The following is a 26,231-nucleotide window of genomic DNA, read 5'->3' on the forward strand; positions in this document are numbered from 1 at the left end:
ACAGTGCTCTGATGCAGTCAATCAGTGACCCACAGCTTAGCTGGGGGCTTTGAGATTCTTTTACAACCGACCCCCCCTTCACCTCGCCTCCAGCACCTCAAAGGACAGAATGGTAATTAAGTGATGAAGAGCTCAGTAAGATTATCCAGTGTCCTCGCCGAGAGCTGCTGGTGTGCAGTCGTGTCCCAAAGGACCACTGCCGAACAGGGAAGGATGGATCCCAACAGCCTATTCAGATTCTCTCCCCTTTCATCTTCTGTTCAGCGGAGAAAGTAGAGATTAGTCTGCAGGATTGTAAATCTGAGGCAGGAATTTTATTTTATATCAGCAAAACCTCAGAAAACCACTTAAAGTTGAGTCAAAAGACAAATAAACAGTTGCTCAAGCATCTCTGAGGGCACTGCCCCTTACTGTGAGCGGGAATGTGCAGCAGATTGAATTAAACAGGAGAAAGCAAAAAAAGCTGCGTGTCTCAACCACCTAGAGCAACAGAGCTGGGGACCCAGAGGGGTGAGGGAGTAGGGGAGGTGAAGGAAAACCTGGACACACCAGGACTTTAAAACACTTCTCATTTTTCTTGCATTTGCACAATCTGGTGCACCTTTGAACAAACAAAAGGAATTTTCATGTTGCATTTCAAGTTGGTCCAGCAAGAATCTGCTTGTAAATCTGGAATTTCTGCAAAAACAAAGCTAATTCACCCATTTGTCAAATGCTAAAGGCACCACATTAGGATTCAAGCCTCTTGTGTGATTTTCTGCACCCTGCTCATTTAAATGTGTCACCATGCCAAGCCCCCCACAGCCGGGGTCCTAACCCTCCACCCAACCCCCGACTGCACAGACCACCCAACAGATTCCTCGACTAGATCATCGGGCTTTTCTATTCCTCCGTCCGTCACCCAGCTTCCACGTGGACGGACATTTAAGTGGCTCTGAATGAGCCGGGCTTAGTGAAAGATGTCTCACCCAGAACATGCAGGACAGGCAGACCCAGGTCCGAGCTGGTCCAGTTGGCAGGCTGAGGGAAACAGACGGCATGGTGACAGACTGGACTGATGATGATGATGATGATGATGATGATGCTAGACACCAGCAGGCTTCCTCTGATCTAGTCCAAGCAGGAGACGGGTTTTCCAACACTGCAGAGCCATGAGTACACGGAGCAGAAAGTCCGGACCGGTTTCTCCTCCGTCTGAGCCTCTGAACTGGATCCTTGCTGCCTCTCCTCTGTGACTCTCCTTCCCGCTGTTGGAGAAACTTTCACAAAGGTTTTCTTTTCTATATGGGGGGTGCAGGCTGCCCCTACCTCTCCACGGGAGCAAGGGGGGAGGGGTAGTCCACTTATTATCCATCTCCTTTGCGCCTCCTCTCTTTCTCTTATCCCATGTCTCCCTCCCTCTTCACTCCTCTTAAGTCCCACAGATTTTAATTTCATTCATTGCCCCCCCCCCCTGCTTCATCCTCTCCCCTCCATGCTGTGGTCTTCTGCATTTCTGCAACCATTTAAATATTCCATAATTGTCGTCTCGGCCTGTGTTCACCCTTGAGATGAATATGCGCGGACGTTTCTCCAGACGTTGGAAAGATGCATCACGTAATTGCTTCGATGTAGCAAGTAGACCTGATTTTGGCTTTCTCTGACCCTAAGTTGGACTCTTTAAGATGTGGAGTTTCAGTCTGAAGAAAGCTCACTTGTGTTTCAAATGGAAATATTTAATACCTTTCTTATATAACCAGTGGAAGATCATTTCTAGTCAATATGATCCCAGAAGGACTGGTCCATGGTTCTAGAAGGACCAGTCCATAGACGCAACAACAAAAGCAGCCATACACACATTCACACGGGTCCATCTCTGTCAGACTTTTCTTCTACCAGAAAACATAAACACTCCTAATTTCAGCAATCAGACTCACCACCGTTTACACAAACATCCACAAATAAGCAGCTGATTCTTCCCACATCCTCCTACACATCTTTACATCTTCTCACACACCACCCAAATACACAAACACACCCAGATCCAGCCGGCGGTACACAGGCTTAGGCTCCTGGTATTTCCTGAAAGCCACTCCACCAAACACACTCTGAAGGAGCCCGTTTTATTGAGACAACATTTTAAATAATCCACAATAATAACAACGTGCAGAAAAGTCCACAAACACACAGAAATGCATTTAGAGCGTTACCATGGAAACGTAAGGTCCGTCTCACATCTCAGATAAAACAATTCCTTTCTTTAGTAAATAGTGCCAACACATTTCCTGTCAAATACAAATCACTTAATGTACGATTTGAAATCTGGACCTTCACATTAACAGCTTTCTAACATTAGTATCCCCTAAACCGAAATGAAAGATGCTCCGTTTTAAGCCTCAATACATTTTGAGATTTGAATCTAAAACCACAGAACTGAGGATGGGGAATACGGCTGGCCAACCTAAAGAAAAGCTCAAAGATCTTCAGGAATTCTGGAAAAGTGTGAAGAAGATCAAATCCGCTTAATAGGTTAGAAGTCAGGTCAAAAACTCTAAATGTGAAAAGTGAGACAAACTGTGACATCCTCACCAAGTTCATCATTCATGAAGATCCCATCATAGCTTTGGTTCCCATGGCAACGCTACCCACTCATCACCTCCTGCTGTAACAGGGACAAATTAGCTGTTTGTCATCAGGACCAACCCGCAGCTCCCCCTGGTGGTCACTTAAACAGCGACCTTGTTTATAGTTCAGTGTCTGTGTGTGTGTGTGTGTGTGTGTGTGTGTGTGTGTGTGTGTGTGTGTGTGTGTGTGTGTGTGTGTGTGTGTGTGTGTGTGTGTGTGTGAGAGAGAGAGAGAGAGAGAGAGAGAGTGAGAGAGAGTGAGAGAGTGAGAGAGAGGGGGGGGAGAGAGAGAGGGGGGGGGGGGGGTAACAGTAAAAGAGAGGGCGTATTTCAGAACCTCTTTAACCTTGACCACTTCTGTCCAGAGCTGAGACAGAACCGGTACCAAAACCGTCTCTGAACCAAGAACGTAAACAGGCATGAGGCACCAAGGATGTGCACAGGGAGGCCAGAACATATACTAAAGAGATGCACATAAAAGAGAGAAGATAAATGAGATAAAGAACCAAAACGGGAGGAAAAAAACTTGATAAAATTGGTGTTTTAGCAAATAAATGAGCAGACAGATATATAAAGACAGCATAGCAGAGCATAGTTTATTTATATAGCACATTTAAAATGCAGCATGGGAGCTGCCCAAAGTGCTGCACAGGCTAAAACAAAACACACCATTACAAGGAGCTAAAACAAAGGATAAAAATCTCAATTAAAAGCAGAGAAAACATGAATACTAAGCGCACATTAAAACACTAAAACGAGTCACTGTCTAAAAGCCAAAGTAAAAGCAGAGGGGGTGTGTCCTGTCATCTTGGCTGACATCCAGTAAGATGAAGGGTTCACTTGTTGACAGACTCCAGACACCCCCACCCATCCATGTGCACACCCTTTCCCAATCCTATGACTCCCATCTGTCGAAAACAATACGGACCCCACCCGTCCCTCCTGCTCACATGTGCATGCACGTTTCTCCCTCTGTTTCACATGTGCATGCACGTTTCTCCCTCTGTTTCACATGTGCATGCACGTTTCTCCCTCTGTTTCACATGTGCATGCACGTTTCTCCCTCTGTGCTCTCTGCTGTGTGACACTGGGAGGAAGGACTGGTCGTCCAGCAGCAGCAGCAAACACAACTGGAGGATGTGGAACACGTCACTCTGAAAACTGGTGTTTGGAAACCAGGAGTGCAAAAGGATTGGACTTTTGCCAACATCCAAAATTAATAATTATTCTGTTGCTGTTAATGAAAAAAGGAAAGTTTATGTTTGTGGTTTTGTCCGCACAGTCGGACTGTCAGAAAACATGGAAGAGGAATTCAGCCAGGTCCCGTCCTGCTGCTTCTGTCTGAGCATCAAAGATTCCTTAAATTACCTTTTTTCTTTAGCAGAAGAAAAAGACTGACCTCACAGTCAGACCCAACCTCAGTGAGAGGTTGTAAATCATTTAGCAAATCAATTAGATTCACTGAAGGGACAGAAAATGTTAAAATAGCAGAAAAATCACTAAAATAGCAACAGTGACTGAACATGAGCAGCTTTCAGGCCTAAACCAAGATCCGGATCCTAACCTTGACCCAAATGTTCCCTCTGAGTGTTTCTGCGTTCATTCACAGTAATAGTTTGTGTAACGTGTGCATGAGGATGTAAACGGCGTTTAACATTAACAGACATGAGACTCAAGCCCATTCCTCCTCTGCGCCGCAGCTTTGCGCTGCAGCAACAACGACCCGGAGAGTTTCTCCTCATTTCTGCGTAAACAAACTTGAGTGTTTAGCATCCAGGAGAATCACACCTGCACATATCTGGATATTTAATGAAAGGCATGTCAGGAGGAGGAGTCAGGCCTTGTGCACTCCATTTCTGTTGTTTTGAAAGTAAAAAAGGAAACAATCAGGTTCATGCATCTGCAGTTTTCTCAGTTTGTGCGTACAACAACATTTAACAGGAATTCTTTGTGTGATGACGTCTGGACACCAAACCAGGTCGGAAAAATGATCCCAAACTCAGCAGCAGAAACACAACGGCTGGTCGGTCCAGAACCAGACCAGAATCTCAATCAGTGAACTCAGACAACCTTGTAAAGAAGAACGGACCTCAACGGAGATGGAATATGACGCCAGCTACTGACACCCCAACAGCCTTCATCTGAATTCAACCAAACAGGAAGGTTCCTATTTTGTGTGTGAAAAGAGCCAAAGAAAAACTAAAACTATACCTTTTTCTTGCTCTTCCCCAATTTCCAAAATGGAAAAATACTGAAGATGATAATTTTAGCCCAAGTGATGATTGTGGAGAAACACCAACCAAGTCCACTCATCCTCTCCGGAGACCGTCCCCCACTGTCCTCCACTGTCTTCTCTCCTCCCTTGTGTCCTTCAGCACGTCTCCGAGTCCAACAGTTACCCTCAGAAGGAATCCTGACATGTATTCTTATCTGATTCTGGGAGTGAATAATTTTCCGTGGATTTGACACTGGACATTTCCTTCAAACGTGCATATAAGCATCGGACATTTCAAAAGCATCTTTCTATTTATCTGGATGCAGAAGGAGCTTCCAGATTAGCAGGGAGGAGGACAGAGAGTGGGCGGAGGTGGGGTGGGTCGGCCAGAGCCGTCTGGTACAGAACAAGGCACTTAAAGTGATGGAAAAGGGGGGAGTCGGTAACTTAATGCAGAGGAGAGGGAGGGGGCAGAGCGTTTGGTGGAGTCATAAATATCAAGCCAGTTCCATCCAGCTGATGAATTCAAAGCTTTAGAAGAAAAATGTGTGCAAAAATACCCAAGGGTTGTTTTTTGAAATAATCAAGACTAAACTGAGGTTAGCAGAAGAAAAAGTTTGACTAATTCTAATAAAAGTCTTTTATTTAAGGTCTTCTTCGACCAAAGATTTGCTGTCAGCTTCATTCAGCCTGGTGTCAATGATGCATTTAGGGACCAGCTGAGAAAAGGATCCATAAGAGAAACATCTGACAACAAAAACATGATCATTTTTCTTGTTCTAGCAAGTTCTTCCAGGGTCTTTTTAAACAAGCCTCCACTAGCTGCTACGTTCTGTTGTGGGATGACTCCATCATCAGTCATTTAAGGTATAAGTTAGGACTAATGAACCTCCAGCAGCTGAATTTTGTTTGTCTGAGCATGTATAAGATAAACCAGCGATGATTCGCCTCAGTTTGAGCGGTTTTCTGCCCGTGAGGAGGGAACGAATCTCTGACCACCCACATTTAAAAAGGCTAGGGCTGAAGATGCACTCACCAGCGAGAGCGACATCGCAGAGCTTTCCCTGAAGACACCTGGAGCTGTAATTCCCTTCCTCAGATCCAAAGCTTTGTTCAACACCAAACTATCTTTACTGGGATTAGCAGCACCGTGTTATTGTCCCTCAGGGTTGGACGGCGCTCCTGAACGCGAGCCTGGGCCTTATCCTGACAAACTTCCTGAGCTGCATTGTTAGCGAGAGGAGAGGAAGCACGTGCACATCGTGGAAAGCTGGTGTCAGAAGATCACTGCATGGAAAGTGGGAACATGAGCAGCTGTTTGTTTTCATTTTTCATTCCTTTACTTGTTGGTGTAAAACCAAAACACTTGATAAACTAACTTTCTTAAAGAGAGGTGCTATCGTCTCCCTCCAGGGTTTTACTGGCTGTAGCCACAGAAGGATTCAGTCGTGTTAAATATCTGAACAACTTTACCTGATAGAAAAGTTTCTGTTGCCCCATTTTAATGAACATTTTCATTTAAGTGGACTAACCTGTAATAAACCTACATGGATGCCCTAAAACGTTAGAATCCTCCACTGGATAAACTTACAGACTAACGTCTGCAGGTAGATGCTACCTGACCCAGAATTAATTTAAATTTAAAAAGTTTATCCAGATGTTGAATCTATGGAAGAACATCAAACCTGAGCTCTGCCAGAATGAATTAATAAATCAACCAAATGACAAATAAACAACCAGTCATACACCCATTCCCACACATTACCCTAACCGCAGCTCTTCGAGTTGATGTGTGCATAATTTTTAAGTTAAAGTGACAGGGTAGGGCTGCACGACATTGGGAAAACCTGCGATATGCGATAACAGTGATTAATATTGCCATGATGATATTACTTGAGATAATTAAAAACTTAACTTGGGAACAAAAATAATCAAAAACAAAGAAATATAAAAAAATAGCAATGAGAAGAGCAAAAATGTGAGGAAATGGAAAAAGAAATTGAACAAGAAAAGGCAATCAGTGGATCCCGGGAAAAGCAGAGTCAGCAGAACAAGGCTAACTCAGGTGTTTGCTAACCATCAAAATTAAAGTGCCATCCGCATCAGTGGAGCGTATCTAACCTGTGAGAGCCCACCCAATTGGGCCAAATGTTAGATTTAGAGAACACACTAATCCGTTATTTATATATTCAAAAATCCTAAAATTTAAAGATTTACTTCAGCTATATACAGCGACGTTCATGTATAAAGTGCATAGGAAATTATTACCAAACAAATTATGAATGCTATTTATAAAACCAGATAAGGTATATAATTTCAGACAAACTTCACTTTAGGCATACATATTTTAGAACAACATTAAAGCCATTTTATATTTCTGTTACGGGTGTAAGAGTTTGGAATAAGCTAAGTGGGGATCTAAAGCAAAGTCCCTCACTGCATAAGTTTAAAGAGAAGTATAAAAAAATTATACTAATTAATTACATGGAGGAGGAAAAGTTGCAAGGGTGTTGCATTTGATTGTAATTGTCTATTGTTGGTGAACTGGGAGCTGTGAATATTGGGGGGGGTTGAAACATAAAAAAATGTAAATTTTGTTTGTGTGATTGAGGATAAAACATTTTATAAGAAAGTGGCTATGACACTCAGTGTAGGGAAAATAATTCTTTGTTTTTATCTTCCTTGAAATTTGATTTGGGGGGATTAAATAAGCTACCAGAGCTTCTTTCCCTTCCTATTGAACATGTTCTCCATATATATATATATATATATATATATATATATATATATATATATATATATATATATATATATATATATATATATATATATATATGCATATACATATGTATGGGTTTCTTTTTGAATACTTTTTGGATATTTTAATTTGTCTATAGATTTACATGTTCAATAAAGAAAGAAATGAAAGAAAAAGAGCTCCAATGGTTAGTTAAAAAAGCATCATGCCTCCGTTCGACTGACAGAATGCATCATGGGTAGCAAACATTTGAGCTGACCATTCATTGTGATATTTATCTGTTCTTTGCAATATGCATATTGTGCATGCTGATATCGCGATAACGATATATTTAAGATATATTGTGCAGCCCTATGACAGTGTGTATTTTCCCTGGTGATGGGGGCAGTAGATACATAAATAATTTCAAGCAAGCATTATTTTTGAGTTCAAGTAAGACCTTACCAATGGATGGTCATTAGGGTCAAAAATCCCTGGGAGCGCAACCTCCAGCAAAATAACAAGAACATCAGATTCCCTGTCATCACTGGCAATGAGTGAAGAGGTAAACGTGTAAAAGAACATTTACTAATACTGAAAGTTTTGTAACCATTTGTTACAAATCAGTGAATGCATTCTGTCCTCACGGGCTTCCGTAGAAGGAAACATGGCATCCAATATGGCGTCACCCAGAGACTCAGGGTATTTCTCAATGTCAAAGTGTCTGGCCTTGCGAGGCGATGTCTTGCGAGGCCAGGCGCCTTGCTTATGAGGACACTGTCCATACTTGGTCAAGGAAAACAGTTAAATGGAACAGACTTACATCACGTGACCGCGGCTTCCACGGCGGTCACGTAATGTCACGTGAGATGGGAGATAACGTTATATTTTATACGCATTAGTTTCAATATAAATATATAACAAGGTTTTTACTTTTTAAATTGTGTAAATGTTTATTAAATTAAATATATAAGTGAGTTACTACCCGCTAGCCACCGAAGCTGCAACTACTAAGCAACTAACCAACCATAGATAACTTCTTCGGACCTAAAAAAAACATTTTAAATTAATTGAATTTTTGAGTTTCGAGTGACCAGCAGTGGCCAAACATGGTCCACGAGGGTCCGGGTCCTGCATTCACACACTGGTGGTGATGAGCTACATTGTAGCCACAGCTGCCCTGGGGCGCACGGATGGAAGCAAAGCTGCCGAACACTGGCGCCACTGTGACAGACTGAGGGGGGCTCGAACCTACAACCCTCCAGTTACAGGAAGAGCACTTAGCTCCCCCATCGCTCCATCGTCAAACCAGCCAAACAAGCCAAGAACAAACCAACTAACCAACTGATAAACTAACCAAGCACTCCAATAATCTTTCAACCAACCAACTAAGAAGAAGAAGAAAAAGCAGAAGCAGAAACTATTTTCTACAGCCCCTCGACTCATCTTGGTAAATAAAGGTTAAATATAGCGTCTCTGAAGGTAAAAATCACGAGGTGCTACACAGAACAAACATTTAAATTATAATAATAACAATAAATAGCATTATTTTCTCTAATAACTTAATATTACCATAAATACAACTGAGTTTAAAATCAATTAAAAAATAAAGTGGAGATTAAAAAAACATCAAATCAAAATAGGACTTGTTAGAAATGAGAGAAAGCTTTTCTGAGAAGCTTCATTCTAAAAAAAAACTGGCATTCCTGTTCGTTTTTTGTCAGAGCCTTAATGGAAACCACATCAGACCTCATGGATTCATCGCCACTTGTCCGTGAACAAGGAGAGGAGACACGCACACGTCTGATTTTCTCTACTCAACTTTTACCAGAAGCACAAAGAGACGTTTACCCTGCTGCTGGTGATGACACGGGTTTCTCTCAGAGATATTACCATGCACGGCTTCATTTACCTAAAAATTCTCTCTAAAAATAAAAAAGACGGGTTTCTGCCCACGCACGTGGGAGACGCCCAAACTGTGCCTGCATTGTAAACAACATGACCTGAAGCCGTATAGGATTCATTCCTCCTAAAGCCGCCTAAACCTCCTCGAACAGATCAAAGTCAGCATTGTGTGCACAGGCTTTAAGGGGGGGGGTGCTGCTTTCCGGTTGCCTGCTATTGCTCCTTTAAGTGTTAAGTCATGGGTGAGACCTGCAAGGATGCTGCTGCCAGGTGTACCAGGAGAAAAAAACTGAAATGTGGGTTTAAAGTGCAGGATTATGCGTGACCTCCAGCTATAGAAACTCAAGCTGAGGACTCACTGCCCCCTGCTGGCCTCTAATCACCAGCTTTAGGTCATGCAGATGTTAGGGAGGCATTATCAGCTTTTAATGGGTTAATCCCAGCTCCCCACTTGTCTATGGCTCACCTCCTCATCTGCTGTTTGTCACTAACATTGGCAGCCCAGCGAGGAACAGGAGATCCTTCGTCCAAGAGCTGCTAGTGGCAGCTAAAGTCTTATCGGATATATAATCTGAAGAAATGAAGGTAATATTAAATAACCCTAGTGCGTGCAGGGGTACCTACCTACCCTGTCTCAGAATAATCAAATAGCTTGGAAATTATTTTAGTTTAAATCAGGATGGAAACATAAAAACTTAGTACAGTTGAAGATTTATGGATCTTAGGAAGGAGGAAGTTTTTTATTTTGTCCAGCAGTCCCGTAAAAAGTGAGCATGTGTGTGTGTGTGTGTGTGTGTGTGTGTGTGTGTGTGTGTGTGTGTGTGTGTGTGTGTGTGTGTGTGTGTGTGTGTGTGTGTGTGTGTGTGTGTGTGTGTGTGTGTGTGTGTGGCGGCGGTGAGGAAACCCTGCCTGGTCCACCCAACATGCAGCCACATTGCTCCCCAGTACCCACCGTAACCGTGGCGATGGCCAGCCTGCCCAGCAGCCAGGAGTTATGCAAATGTAAATCATGCTCGACTGGCCACAAGACTGTGTGTGTGTGTGTGTGTGTGTGTGCGTGCGTGCGTGCGTGTGTGTGTGTGTGTGTGTGTGTGCCCACGTCTTCACGTTTCACCCAAACTTTCCCGGAGCCGCCGGCCTTTTGTCTGCTTTAATTGAATTAACTTTCAGAAGCCACCTTGCTGCTCAGCCATCACAGCCACACGGGAGCTGTTAGCCATCCCTACTGGGAGATTTAGCTCCACCAAAATGGAAAACTGAACTTTTTCCATCACACATTAATCTGTTAGAAAGAAAAAGTCTCATGCAGCTGCTTCCAAATGGGGGCAGATCAGGTCTCTGCAGAGGTTTCCCACACATAACTGCACAAAAACACCAGCCTTCTTATTTAATTCACAGCCATTTGTGTGCAATTATGAGAGTAACCCACAGTTTAAGGTGGATGAAGAGTAAATGTCAACGTCCCCATCTGCTGGTTAAAAAGCACAGTATCATTACCACCCTGGGCTCGGACTTCCACTTAGAAGAACTGATAAAACACATGTGAGTGTTTGTTTAGTCTGCTGTCTGACAGGAGGAATGCTGTCCTTGTTTATCACTCGTCTTCCTCCTCATCCTGACCGAAGGGCCACCCACACACGCGCCAAACCCCGTTACATGCCTTCCATCTTCAGAGGTTCTGGGAGGATTTTCTGCTTCATACAGGAATAATTATTTAGGCTGAGACTAAAAGAAGCATCTCCACTGTGGTCTCTTCCTAATTCATGAAATCAGCATGACTAACTGTAAAATTAGACTTTAGTCCTTTTCCAACTTTCCTCCTGGCAGGATTGTCTTAAAACGCCATGTCTAAAAAAATAATAAATATTAAAATAAAATAAAATAAAATGATCTTTTATTCATTTTTGCAAGACTTACCTCTAATTTAAATAAAAAATCTTTTTCTGCAGCAGTTTGATCTTTAGGTTTATTGCAAAGATGTTTCATGAATAAATTCCTATATTACATTCAAAGAGGTAAACATACACTTATTTGACAATGTTCAAAAAGTAAAATAAAATCTGCAGGTTAAAATGCAAATATTAGACAACAAAAGTTAAATCAACTATTTAAACACAATTAATTCTATTTTCTGTGAACATTTGGAAAACTGCTTGTTGCCTGACGTGCTCTTCTCTAATCTCTGCATCTAATTTAAGGAATGCACAAGTGAGGCTCCGCCACATCAAGCATTACCAGTATTATAAGACAACTGGAGCAGCAGTAGCTCAAGAGGTATAGCGGGTTGTCCAGTATCAGAAGGTTGTAGGTTCAATACCAGCTTCTGCCAAAGAATGCTGCTGTTGTGTCCTTGGGCAAGACACTTAACCCGTCTTGCCTGCTGGTGGTGGTCGGCAGTCTCACTTCCATCAGTGCTCCCCAGGGCAGCTGTGGATACATTGTAGCTCATCCCCACCAGCATGTGAATGGGTGATTATCCCCACCAGCATGTGAATGGGTGATTATCCCCACCAGCATGTGAATGGGTGATTATGTTGTAAAGTGCCTTGGGGGGTTCTATACAAATACTGGCCATTTACAGTTGCACCAAAATGACAGAGATGTGAAGAATGTGCCCCAAAGTGAAAGTCGCTGTTTGATGTCATAAGTGATGTTGTTCCTGTCCACTGCCAGGATAAAAGCCATGAAAAACACGCCGCTACACTTCTCTAACCATGCTGGGAGTAAATAAGCCGTGTGACCTACACTTGTATGTAATATACATACAAAATTGCATTGCTGCAATAGTCTTTTATTTTGAAAATTTCCCGAGGTTTTACACTGAAACCTGTAATTTCCGGTCTAGCCTATGTTAACTGCTGAAAAGCACGCGTCCCAGAAGCGGCTCGCAGCTTTAGCTGCAGGGCACAGCAAGCTGCTTCTGGGACGCGCCTACATTTTTCTGCGTTGTGGTTGGTTTGAGTCACCTGTACAGACTATTACGGATTCTATCTGAAGCAGCAACATTCTGCTGCCGTTCCGCACCGCTGATGCTTCCAGTGTGAAGTAGGGGTTAAAGCGTCTGATGCTGTTTGCAGGGACTTTTTCTAATTATCCAAACCTCAGGTGATCTGCCTTTGAGCATATCCTTTAACCTCACAATGATGTGGCTGTGTGCAGGTGAGTCGTGATGAAACCACAGCAGGTATCTCATGACTACTATACATACCCAAACAGGTGAGAGCTGATACTCGAATCACGAGGACACAATAGAGCAAACCTGGGCATTTTACGGCCCGCGGGCCACATACGGCCCTTTGGTTGACTTTGACCGGCCCGTGTAAGGTTAATTGGAAATTACAAAATAAATGTATTTTCTCATTTTACCTCATGCATGGGCTAAGGCTGCATTGCTTTTATTTTGAAGTTGTTTTTTATGTGCACAATGACGCAATACGTATAGCAACAAGTGCCCGTGGTTGACATGGTGATTGTAGCCCCCAGAAATGTCCGCTCATGCACAAGAAAAAAAAAAGAAAGATGCCAAATGCAGGATTTTCAACAAAAATTGGACTGCTAAGTATTTTTTTTACTGAAGTCGGAGGTAAAGCCGTGTGTTTGGTTTGCGGGGAGGAGATTGCCGTGTTTAAGGACTACAGTTTGAGTCAGCATTACGACAAGAAACACTCGGAAAAATACAAGAACTTGTCTGATGCTGAGAGAGCACGGAGATCCAAAGATTTGCTAGCAAAGTTGCAAAAGCAGCAAGGCTGTTTTACTAAGCTTCACACATCCAGGGATGCAGCAACCAGGACCAGCTTTGTGATATCCCACAAAATAGCTAAAAACAGCAAGCTGTTTTCGGAGGGAGAGTTTGTCAAAGAGTGCATGGTGGACTCTGCCGCACTAATATGCCCTGAAGAAAAGGCGCATTTGAGCAAATCCTGCTGTCCAGGCGAACCGTGACCAGGAGGATCGAGGACATTGCGGGGAACCTGGAGCTTCAGCTGCAACGTGAAGTGGCAAGTTTTGACTTTTTCTCATTAGACGAGAGCTGTGATGTCCGCGACACAGCCCAGCTGCTCGTATTTGTCCGGGGATAACGGACTTCAAGCTCACAGAGGAGCTGGCAGCAATGCGGTCGATGAGAGGGACAATGACAGGGAGTGATCTTTCTACAGAGGTAAATGTGTGCACGGACACTCTGGGATTGAAATGGGAGAGACTGTCAGGTGTCACAACAGACGGTTGTCCAAATCTTCTGGGGAAAAATGTCAGACTTTTGAAACGCAGGCAAGATAAAGTGACAGAAATCGATGCAGATCAAAAATTGGTGTTTTTGCATTGTGTTGGTGGCCCGCGGGCCGTAAAATGCCCAGGTTTGCTCTATTGTGTCCTCGTGATTCGAGTATCAGCTCTCACCTGTTTGGGTATGTATAGTAGTCATGAGATACCTGCTGTGGTTTCATCACGACTCACCTGCACACAGCCACATCATTGTGAGGTTAAAGGATATGCTCAAAGGCAGATCACCGGAGGTTTGGATAATTAGAAAAAGTCCCTGCAAACATGTGTTGTGCAAGTCAGTGCTAAAAATCAACCATGTTACTGATGTTGGTACTAAAATAATAAACTTCATCAGGGCGCGGGCGATGAATCACAGACAGTTTGTAGCTCTTTTGGAGGACTCCACACAGCTGTCAGATGGCTCAGCCTGGGGAAAGTGCTGAAGAGGGTTTGGGAGTTGAAAGCAGAGATTCGAGAGTTTTGCGAGAGGAAAGGCAAAGACATTCCAGAGCTCTCAGATGAGGATTGGATGGCAGATTTTGCATTTGCTGTTGATGTGACTGCACTGATGAATGAACTGAACACCAGACTGCAAGGCAAGGGCCTTTTTGTTCATGAAATGCACAGCCTCGTGAAGGCCTTCATGAGAAAGCTGCAGTTTCTTTCAAGTCAACTGGAGAGCAACTCTCACTCACACGCAAACCCTGAATGAAGTCACACCATCAGCTGATCACCTCAGCAGGTCCTCATCCATGTTAGGAGCATTACATGGTGAGTTTTCAAGGCGTTTTGAAGATCTCAGAACAATCGAGGATGAAATGCACATGATGTCCTCTCCCTTTACCTGCAGTGTGGGTAATGCACCCAGTGATGTGCAGCTGGAACTCATTGACCTGCAGTCTGATGCAGTACTGGCAGAGCACTTTAAGTCAGGATCTCTGCTGGATTTCTACTCTTCTCTTAAGGAGGAGAACTTTCCAAACCTGAGGAGACGTGCTCAGAAGATGTTGGTTCTCTTCGGCTCTACCTACATTTGTGAACAAACATTTTCAATGATGAGGTTTACAAAATCCAGGTAAAGATCCTCTCTCACTGATGATCATTTGTCAGCTGTGCTTCGCATCTCCACCTCAGACATTCAACCTGACTTTGATGCACTCGTTAAAGCCCAGCAGAGACTAGATTTCTCTCATTGAATAAGAAAAAAATCGCTTAAAAACACAAAATAAGGTGTTTGGACCACAAATGTAGGCAACTAGCAGTGAACTGGGACACTTGTTTTAAAAACCTCTTTCTCAAGATCACAGTTCAGTGATTTTATTTTACAGACAATACTGTGTGTCTGTCGAATGCTAAGAACCTCTTTCCAACAATATTTGAAACTCAGAATGTGTTTTGGAGTGAATGTGACTGAAACTGTTAACTAATATAAGTCACAAATGTTTAACAAAAACCAAATGTGCACACTTTGTTTACCATTGCCTTGGGAAATTTGAATAAATCACATTTTTGTAAGCCAGCCTCACTTTTTCCTTTTTGCTCATTTATAACATATAGTCTACTCTTACCAGCTTGAAAAAACAATGGTATTTACTGCTTTTTATAAATAAATACCATTAATATTAAACATAATTGACTTCAGCCTTTTGGCCTGGCCCTCCACAATATTTTCTGTTTCTCATGTGGCCCCGTGGAAAAAATAATTGCCCACCCCTGCTCTAGAGCAACTCGAAGGCACTCAGTCTATTTTCAGAGTTATGCCACAAAGCTGCGGAAGCAGAAAGGCAGCAGATTATGACTCAGGACTAATGTGAAATGAAGCGGGATTAAAGGGTGGAAACCCCTAAATCTAGGAAATCCAACATGTCAAGAGTCCCTTTATGAAAACCAGAGGAACATCTGCGCTGACGGCTGTTTTATAGTTTCTTTGCTTCAAGAAATGTAGGGAGCACCTAAGATAAAGTAGGACACGAAAAATACATATTTTACCAAAATTAGCTTCCCATGAAAAGGGTCAAAATCTGTATTTTATAATCTAAAATAAATGTGTAAACCTAAATATTAAGATTCAAATCTAATTATAGGAAGTTGGTTATTTGGAATAAAATCTGAGTGTAAATGGTCTAAATCAGGGGTATTTAATTCCGGGCCTCGAGGGCTGGTATCCAGCACATTTTTGTGGTTTCTCTGCTCCAACACACTGTACTCCGTGGTTAAATCACCTGCAGCAGCTCATCAGGCTCTGCAGCAGCCTGTTAATCACCTGAATCAAATCAGGTGTGTTGAAGCAGGGTTCAAACTAAAATGTGCTGGATACTGGCCCAGATGCCAGAATCGAATATAAAAATGAATATTTGAGTCTAAATGTTTTACTGACTTTTTCAGTTTTGAAAAAAAAATCAGATATTCGGTATTAGTCACTTAGAAAACTTGGGCTACTCCCTGATGTTGAAATATACTAAATCTGCAAGAGAAATAAATCGGTTTTCTATCACTGATGACATAAATGTATGAGAATAAACCACATTGTGAGTTGTATTGATTTAACAAAATTAAATCAACAATGCTCTGATTAAAGTTTTAAATTTACTAGAAAAATAACAGATTTGCTTTTTTCTGTTGAGGAAACAGTCTAAACTAATCAATTTAAAACAGGAGCATCTGGATATTCCTCAGGGGCAAATCTGGAAAAACAAAGAGAACTTTCTGCTGGGAAAAAGTTCCTCAAAGCCGTTAAAAAATACTCTTGGGTTTTATAATCTGCCACAAATCTGGGGTTGAAACTGAATTGCTGTGATGACATTAAGAGTGGATGATCTCTGTTAAAGCCAAACTAAAAATATAAAACAGATGCAACATTTTCATGATCAAATTCCAGCCATGATAACTCTGAAGCCAAACGTTTTCAGCTGCGACTCGGTGGAGTTAAACAAACTGCAAACATGACACAAATGCACGGCATTCTGCCGCTGTGCCTGCAGGATTAAAGACACATGTCACATTGTGGCCAGGAGTGTGATTTAATTAAAGTTGCCTTCTCCCAGAGCACGGGGCGAAACGCTCGTTCTCTGTGACAGGGGTCAGGTCAGGAACATGAGCCGTCTTTTCTTATTCTGCAGAAACATGCTTGAAGACGCATGTTCATGTAAAAGCTAAAATTAGTCTCCGCATGCATGACTGGACATTTGCTCACTATTTTATTGGTACAAACTCTCCCTAAAGACTCCCGCTGATTCCTTTGTTTTCATATCGTACGCGTTTAAGAGAAACTTTATGAATCTATTTTATAATGTCCCCCGTTGTCCACCAAAGAGCCACATTCCGGTGTAAATACCTATGAAATTCCTCAACAACGGAATGTGTCAGTGTGCAAACTTATCCTTTGAAACAACAGAGAGGGAGAAGCAGCAACAATGATCTGCCTCAGCTTGTTACAAGGCTTGGTGCAAAGCTGGGAGAGGAAAACTCCAGGGTCTTTCTTCCTGTATGCATTCAGAGTAAATGCAGCATGTCAGAAAGGGGAGATTTATTACGTCCCCAAAGAAAAACATTCCCCCGATGATGAAAACATGATTGGCCTGGCCTTAACTTCTGCTCCGCTGTCACAGTAATTACCCTCGGAGCCCCGTGGTATCCGACTTCACCAAGTAAAAGACAGGATATCAACAAAAGGGACGAAATCTGGGAACGCTGAACACCCTGTCCATCATTCAGAAGTGCCATGAATGACTACAAAAGCTCCGAGAGTAAGACTTTAGGGGGGATTTCAGCGCTGCCAAGAGCAAATGGTTCATCGCCTTGCCAAGTACTAAAGAGAAAACAAGAAAATCCCTCACACACATAGAGAAATATCAACAAACTGGAGAATAAAAGCCACTTTCATGACTTCACAAAGCCTCAGGAGGTGGACGGTGGAGGGTTAAAACGGCTGATTTATGTAGAACTGATGCCACGAGGTCTCAGGCCGAGGTGGAAGGAAGTACTCTGATTCACAAGAAATCTGTGCCTAAATCTATCACTCTGACTGTCATTCTATCCATGCTGCCCTGCCAAGTGAATTAAAGTCACTTTAAGAAGCTCAACGAGCCGCGTTTGTCTCCCTTTATCTCCTGGTTCCAGAGCTTAGTGGGTCATGTTCTGCATCACTGGTTCAGCGCTGTCCTGAAAGGATGTTCGGGGAAGAAATATCCGCTCATCGAATTCTCATATCCTCCAACTACAAAAGCAACGGCTGACTCCCAAAAGCAAACACAAACCAAGTGGGCTATGCCACCCACTTGAAGGTCGACAAATTCATCACATCTGAATAGGAGACGTTCACACAATTAACCAGATTTTGTATTTAAAAATTTATCCCAAACAACCCAGATGCGAGTGAATCTGCAGGCCTAAGGGTTATGGCCCCTTGACCTGAAGGGAACCAAGGAAGACACCTCTCTAGGACTGGAGGAAAGCATCCTGAGACCAGCGGTCTGTGTGTGGGTGGGTCATGCCCGTCTCAGAGGAGGGAATGGACTTACTCACACTTTAGCCTCAGAACAGCCATGAAAAAGAATGGTACCTAAACATCCTCCCAGAGGAACTCCTCCAACCTTCCACCAAAACTTTGATGATGAATAATCTCATCTCCAGTATTATGAAGCAACAGGCAAGGAGGATGAAATCAGAACTAAGTGGATCAGGAACCAAATATCAACATATTGAGTCCAGGTCCCAGAAATTCCCACTAACGCCGGGGACACACCGGCCGCAGAAGCGCCGCGAAGCGCCGAGAAGCGAATTGCTCACGAAATTCGGCTGCTGCTCGCCGCTCCTCAGTTCAGATCAGACGCGCCCCAGTCGAGGCGCGCCTCGGCTCAGCTGTAGTTTTTCTTTTAAACACTTGGTGTCCTCCATTTCCTCTCTGCCTTTTCTCAGCTCTTTTCCTCTACGTTTGTGTGTGTGTGTGTGTGTGTGTGTGTGTGTGTGTGTGTGTGTGTGTGTGTGTGTGTGTGTGTGTGTGTGTGTGTGTGTGTGTGTGTGTGTGTGTGTGTGTGTGTGAACCTATGTTTCTGCCAGTTGAATCTCTTGGAACCCACTCCAGTTCTGCAGCTGTATCCTAGCAGTTTCTTCCTAAACGGGTACGTAAATAACCATGTTTTTCGGGGGTCGTACAGCTCCTTGTGTTTCTCAACTTCCATAATTAATTTAAAGTCATCCATCTTAACTGCTTGCCTCAGACTTTCTGCCTCTCTGTCCTGTTTGCTCCGGTGAAAAGACACCCAAAACCACACCCCCCTTCATGTGGTCACACACCACACAAGTTCGATGTGTGTGTATGTGTGTGTGTGTTCGTGTGGTTTTTCTGCAGTGTCTGATTATGAACATATTTGACTATTGCAGAATTTTATTTTGGAATGCTTTATTTTGTCTAGGTTTGACTTCCTGCCAGAATTGACGAGATTCACCCACGGCTCGTGAAAAAAATGGAGCAGACGCCGAAACGATCGCTGCACGGCGCGGGCTGGAGCGCCGGCGCGGGCTGGAGCGCCGGCACGGGCTGGAGCGCCGACGCGAGGCAATTCGCGGTGCTTCTGCGGCCCATGTGATCTATAGAATAGCTTAACAAGGGCGCCGAATGAAGGCGGCCCCATTTTTGCGGCGCTTCAGCGGCCGGTGTGTCCCCGGCATAACGGTGATCCTGTGGAGATCTTTTGGTCCATCCTACAGAGACAAGAGGACAAACAGAAACCCTAAACAGATGATGAAGAATGAGCTCCATCAGCCAGGATCTGAACCAGAAGATGAATGACAGCAGGTTGGGGTGACCTACAGAGGTCTAGAGGAAAAACCACCAACACTACAGATATTGGCTCTTTCCATAAACTTCCTGTTCTTGTCCAAAAAAAAGCCTTCAAACTTATGAAATGCTTTCATAATACTTCAGACCTACCCAAACAAAACCTGAGAAATGACTGCAAGAGGTTAAATTCCTGCGTGTGGAGGCATTAAAGGTAGGATGACAGGGTTATATATGCGGAGGCAGCACCGGGTCGAGCTCACACTGCCCACCTCCCCACGCAGGAGCACACAGAGCGGGTCTTGTTCTGCAGGTCAACACCGGCAGGTTGGAGTGAAGCGATAGGCCTACCCAGAGACGCGGCACAGTGGTTGCACTGTTCCCCAACAGCAAAAGCATCCACAGGAATGCAAAAAGGGGGTGGCAGGTAACTCAGTTCATTGCATACCTTTATCAAAAATCTGCTACTCTTTAGGAAACCCCCACATCTGCAGTCTGACACTCTTGGTGGGAAACCAGAGACAGGGAGAGGCTCACTTTACTAAACTTTTATAAATTAATAAAATGCCTTGATTCAGTCTGAAATGAGCAGAAAAACACCTCAGCAATCATTGACTCCCCCCTTTTTTATTCACCACACCAGCTGCACACCATTTGACACCAGGATTTCAATCTGCTATTCTGAGCTTGGAGCAGCCGTTCGATGTTTAATATAGCAGCAGCTTGTCTGGAAGCTAGAAGACTTATGAAAAACACTCTAAGTAAACTAGTGGTGCTATAAGATGTTTACAGTGTTTTATTTGTTTTAAACAGACATGCAGCACATCTGAACCTCGTCTTCGTCACTTCAGAGACTATTTCCAACACTTTAGCAACACTTCATCACTTCAGCCACAGCTCTGCTGGCAGAGTCTGGCTTCCCACAGCTCTTCCAGAGCCCACCGGACGGAGCCCTTCTGTGCCAGCTGTCCGTCTGCACGCTGCAGCAACACATCCAGAGAAAGGCACTGAAGCTTCACTCCAGTGTTGTTTCTCAGTAACATGTGAAGTATCAGGTTTGTGTAGAGAAGATAAATCTCAGAAAAGCCAAATGGTGTCTGCTTTTGGATAAAAAAATACTTTTTGCAGTTTAGACAAAAATACAAGGATTAAAATAAATAACGCATTTCAAATTATTTGCAATTGAAGGCAACAACATTTGATCGATAGTATTTTGTACTGCTATATTGAGGAAAAATAATCATAATTTGTATATCTCATCTGTTTAAGAAGCACTTTTAACCTAATTTTATCACATAAATAGTGTTCTATGCTAGATTAATATTTAGATTGAAATAATCCACAATTTCAGGATTTTTCACAAATACGAAAATACGAAGGGAAAAAATGTTTTACTTTATAAGAATATCTACGGTTTTTTTATGAAGCTTAAAGTGACCATGTGTATTTTACGTTTAGTCTCTGGAAATTTCCATTGAAATGTTGCTGAAAATGAGTATAATGATGTCAAGTGGTTGAAAAATGCCATGTTTCCTTCTGGCCAGCTCGGGGTCCTGCGCCTGTCGATGATGTCACACTAGATGATTGGCTGGATGTACGGCTTACAGAAGTTACGTTTGAAAACATTTAAGCAGTAAGAAACATTAGTTTAATAACAAAACTGCTAAACTCTTCCCAAAACATATGTGAAAGAACAGAATTGAAGAAGAGATGCAATATATTTTGGCTGAGTGGTATTGCCGTAGTACGATGACATCAGCAGGCGCAGGACCCTGAGCAGATCTGAAAACTACAGCACCAGAAAACTAACATCGGCTTTGCATTCTCTCGATGGAATTAACTAGACCATCAGAGTCTGAGGAGTCATGCCCAGGTTGAATGCTTTCTGCTCCACAGGTAACAACATTTACTGTAATTTCTTTTGTTTAACTGGTGTAGCGTCCAGCAATGTCAGTTTAGGTACAGCCTGAACTTTTACCATCTATTCAACATCTGGTCAGAAAGGAGACACAACATTGCATGTGTTCCCTTTAAACGAGGCAGCCTTCACACCAGCTGGGACGCACACACGCTGCTGGTCTTAAAGATAAACAATAACGTTCTCTCCCAAGGTCTCATCTGTCCGCCTCCAGCTCCAACTCCAGCTCGAATTCATTGCTAAATTCAAGAATCATTTACTAAATCAATATGAACTCCTTCTATGACTTATAATCTAGATAATCATTAAATAAACATTTGTTTATTACTACTTATGATAATTAAAGTATAATGAAATGCTTCATTAATCTGGGCTCACTGAATGGATGTTATGCTTGTCTACTAGACTGCAGTGTGCTCACCATGTTTTGACGACAAGGCTCCACACCTGCTCACACAATAACAAGTACGACTAAGTTAAACCCTGACACATAGCATTAACCCAGTCAGAACATCCTGTACCAAAGAGGGCGTGTTTCTGAGTTGCCTTGGTAACATCTCCAAACTTGTCAGCCTCTGATTGGCTGTCCAAACCATAACAACTAAACTTTAAAACTAAAACATGCTGAGAGACTCGACAGTTCTAGAGAATCGCTCAGACCGGCCATCTGTAGCAAAATCTCTGCAACCATCAAAGATTTTGACACGTTGTCAAAATTATTTTTGCACCTACGAAGCTGAGACAGCAAACACTTCCTGCAGAACAAAGCTGATATTGTTCAACTCCTGAAGAGCTATTCCTGAGATGCGAGCTGATTCCAACCTGTGCTGCCTGTTGACAACTCTGGACTGGAGAAGTCGGTGCTTGTGGTCACTCTACCGGACCTGGGCGCCCCGAGTTTATCCGACCTCTGACCTTCGGATCCGTGACGAGGGTCATCAAAGGGTGAGGTAGAACACAGAGAGATTGCGTCTGAATGTATTTTTGATGATAACCACTTTATAGCTTTGAGCAAACCAAATTCTTTTCACCAGAACTCAGCTTATTTTGATAAGGAAGCTCTGACTGATATCGCATTCACACAAAGGTTCCTTCAGCACGTTTAGTTACATTCACTCACAGTAAATGCTTAATTCATTAGTCATGTTTTAAATTGTTTGTAAAATAAATTCTTACTTTTATAAACTTGACTCTTTCTTGAAGTAACACAAAGTGTGGTTGATCATTGAAAAAGCAAAGATCCTAGATCTTCAGAATTAAATACTAGAATCTTCTGAATAATTACAATAAAGACCTTGCAGGTTAACATTTTTTATTTATTTAGAATGTTACATCTTCGTGGTCATAACAGATAAAATCATCAATTTGCCTCCGCTACACTAGTCACGGCAATATGGTGTAAAACTACCCTGAAATGTATGCACTGCCCCCTAGTGGCAGGAAACGACACACTGTCACTTTAAATATATCTGTGAATCATTGAATCGGGTATTTCATGTATTCCATACATCATTATGTTGTTTAAATAGTGAGAAAACTCTTTCCACATAAAAGTCACCTATAGAGCTCTGGACGTCACGTGACTCTCAGAGAGTAGACGCCATGTTGGCAGGCAACAAAGGTAAACAAAATGAACGGGATCAGCTTGGATTTTACTTCGTCAGAGTTTACTTCACACTTTAAAACCGAAGAAATCGTTTTATATTGTCAGAAATTAAATAGACTAAACATCTCCGACCCTTACCGTGCCCCTGGGATACTTTTTAAAAACGCCAGAAGCTGTCGGAGCGGACTTCTTACCGGACCTGGCCGGGGAACCCCTTGGGATTCCCCCGGAGGAGCTGGCCCAAGTGGCTGGGGAGAGGGAAGTCTGGGCCTCTCGACGCTACTGCCCCCGCAACCCGACTCCGGATAAGCGGATGAAAATGGATGGATGGGCAAATAACATAGATTTACACGTAAGTAGTTTAAATAGAGTGCTGTGCTGTTTGAATGTATAAACTGAACACCAAGAGAAATCACTAGTCTGATTTTTTTCCGTGAATAAAATAAATGTGTGAGGCAGGAGCGTCTCAGGATCTGTCTGAGATCTGTCTCGGTGAGACAGATAATAGCAATCCAAAGTGCTTTTTATGTGTGATCTGACAATTGATCAACCATTGCTTAAAAATTAAATACAGCTTAGCCAGTTAATTGCTGTGATCATAAAACACGTAAAAGGCAGCACGCAGAACTCACGAGGCAACGTTTTACGTGACGTTTACTTGTTGCTATGAGTAATAAGACAGAAAAAGCCACGCCAAAATAAGTTTAGGAAGCCCACTAAGAATCGTAATAAAAGCATTTAAAATAAACACCATACACAGTTGAGGAAACGTTGGTTTAAGTACCTGATATGAAGCGGTCGCTGCATAAGCGAAAACCTTTACTCTCGGGATCCCACAGCTTCATTTCAGCCCGGTCACTAGCGTGTTTTATTACAATGATCCAACGTTTGCGGTGTTCTGGATCTTGGGGAATCCTGTAGATGGCTCATTCCTTATGTCATCCGCGTCTGTTCTGCATCCTGGGGCACAACAGGAATCTACCATATTTCCCGTTTGATTGCGTTTTCTGACAATAACAAATAGTCCAGCTGCGGGCTTCTGCCTGCCAAGATGGCGCCGTTTCGATTTTAACTGTTGCATGCCGGGAGAAGTGACGTCAACTCCCGAGCTCTATTCATGCATGAGAGTTAGCTTAAAGTGTGGCTAAGGCTAGCCTGTCATTTTGGCATCTAAAGTAACTGTTCACATGGCGATCCAACAAATCTTACCGAAAAGTTTGCCCGACTCATAAAGGTGTTGGAGGGGGTGTCAGTTTCAAACAAACCAGACTGTCTTGTTTCCAGAGAACCTGAAGTGAAGCTTTATTTCTGATTAGGTCATGTATGGCTGCTGTCATTCAGATCTTATTGCAACTTTGTGTCTTTTTTTGTCTCAATTTATTTGAAGGTTGATCTCCAACCCCTCCCAAAGTTGTCTCACACTTTCTAACTCACAAAACCTAAACTCAGAAACTCCCAACAAGTTTTTTGAGAGACTTTGTTTTAACATTCCAGCGACACAACAACGAGGCTCAGTGAAGGAAAAGAAGAACGTTTGTTAAAGTCTGGAGGCATTTTGGAAACTCCCTCCTCTATGCTGTTCAAGGCTGCGACTGTTAGCATCCAACTGCATTGCCGCTTCGATCGCATTAAAAAGCAAGTTATGTCCAAGATAAACGAAAGTCTGCAGCAGCGCAGATACCGCCCCATACCCCCTTTGTACCGCCATCACATACAATTTAGAAAAAAAGACATGATTGCGCCACGGTCCGACCACTTATAAACGACCTAAAGCTCGTAGATTCCACCACGGCATTGCAGCTAATTGACGGCATTGTTTTGTGAAAACGGCTATACTTTTACTTCCAGGCTCCGCCATGACGCCAAAAGAAAGAGCAAACTTCTTCTTTTTGTCCTTTTTATTGAAAATCGGTGAACTGAAAATGCTAACCACTAGCAATACAGCAAAACAGCTATAGAGCAGGTAAAGACACCTACCCAGTTCACAAAACGATAGTGCAGTTTTTGGTCAGCAGAGGAGTGAAGTGTGGTGTCAAATACTGGTCAAGTTTCCAACCCAACAACCACTGAGATCGATGTTTAAGCTCTAGATTAAAGTTTAAAAAATGTTACTTTCAAGCAGAAATCCAAAGGTTTTCTTAGAGAGATGGATCGTACCTTAAGCTCCTCTCCCTACTCGTGTGTTTATGGCTGGGAGCAACCTCTTATCGGTGAATGCATAACCTCTAGATGGCCAGCAGAGTAAAAACACATTGTTATAGAATTATTATTCTTTTGTTATGCTTTTTATTCATATATATAGATTTATTGTCCATAAGGAATGTTGCCAACTCTGCATGAGTCTACGTATGTCCTCAAACGCTCTGTGATTGACAGCTGTGGGTAAGTGGACGTCTAACGCTATTGGCTAATGCAGCACTGTGCTCAATTCAAATTGCATGGGGCTCTAAGGGACGGTGGCCGGGCTTAGCAAAAAAAAAAAAAGTATGTATTGCCAAATTATATCACAGTACAGGGTACTTTTACAGGTTTCTAAAAGTACATAGACAATTCTAGCTTAGAAATCAAGACCGACCATAACAGAAGCTCTGCATGTCAGTCTAGCATCGCTCCAATAGACCCTCAGCAGGTCTACCATTGGCCCGCACGGTTTGGTGTCCTGCCAATCTCAGCACTTTACGTTTGTTAGGTGGGCTTTGAACTGCAGCTGTGATGGAGATAAACTACAAAGATGGCATTGGCTCAGGAACACCGCTTGTTTGAAACAGCTTTGGAATCAACTGTAACCTATTTGTACTTTTCTTTGAGTAATGAACAGTTAGAATTTCTCAAGTTTTATTTTAAAAAAAGATGTATTTGCTTCTTCTTCTACTACTACTACTGTGTACGGTGGACTGCCCCATTGACTGATTGCTATAGCGATAAATATTTCACAGTGTCCATTGCTCTGATTGGTTTGCATGTGGAAAAGTTTGAAAGACAACCGTAGATTCCGCCCCACGACCGAGCTCTGTCTAGGGGTCATGGCCAGGCTATGGAGGCACATATATAGAATGATTCCTGAAAGGGTGGAAAACTCGGGATTGCTGCTTTAAAGCTGGAAGATGAGATCAAACTGGACCCACATCACAGCGACGAGGAGGCGAGGTGCTGATAGGAGGCTTGTTTACCCAAACACAGACTAAAATATGTGGAACTGATT

General features: G+C 42.8%; 1 protein-coding gene across 10 annotated transcripts in view; it reads right to left on the reverse strand.

Annotated features, from left to right (window-relative positions):
- The window catches only part of tns1b (tensin 1b), a 198,398-nt gene that overhangs the window by 169,395 nt on the left and 2,772 nt on the right, over positions 1 to 26,231 (reverse strand). For 6 of the 10 annotated variants that reach the window (XM_070552901.1, XM_070552898.1, XM_070552903.1 and 3 more), the window contains exon 1: positions 4,815 to 5,097. The exons of 2 other annotated variants lie outside the window; for them this stretch is intronic. In XM_070552901.1, the coding sequence (XP_070409002.1) occupies positions 4,815 to 4,916 (102 nt within the window). In that variant the 5' untranslated portion in view covers positions 4,917 to 5,097. Of the gene's footprint in view, positions 1 to 968; positions 1,261 to 4,814; positions 5,098 to 5,854; positions 6,010 to 26,231 lie in introns of those variants that run through there. 2 more of the 10 variants (XM_070552904.1, XM_070552911.1) reach the window with 2 other exon arrangements.

Source organism: Nothobranchius furzeri, chromosome 7 (assembly GCF_043380555.1).
Source record: "Nothobranchius furzeri strain GRZ-AD chromosome 7, NfurGRZ-RIMD1, whole genome shotgun sequence".
Taxonomy (NCBI): Eukaryota; Metazoa; Chordata; class Actinopteri; order Cyprinodontiformes; family Nothobranchiidae; genus Nothobranchius; species Nothobranchius furzeri.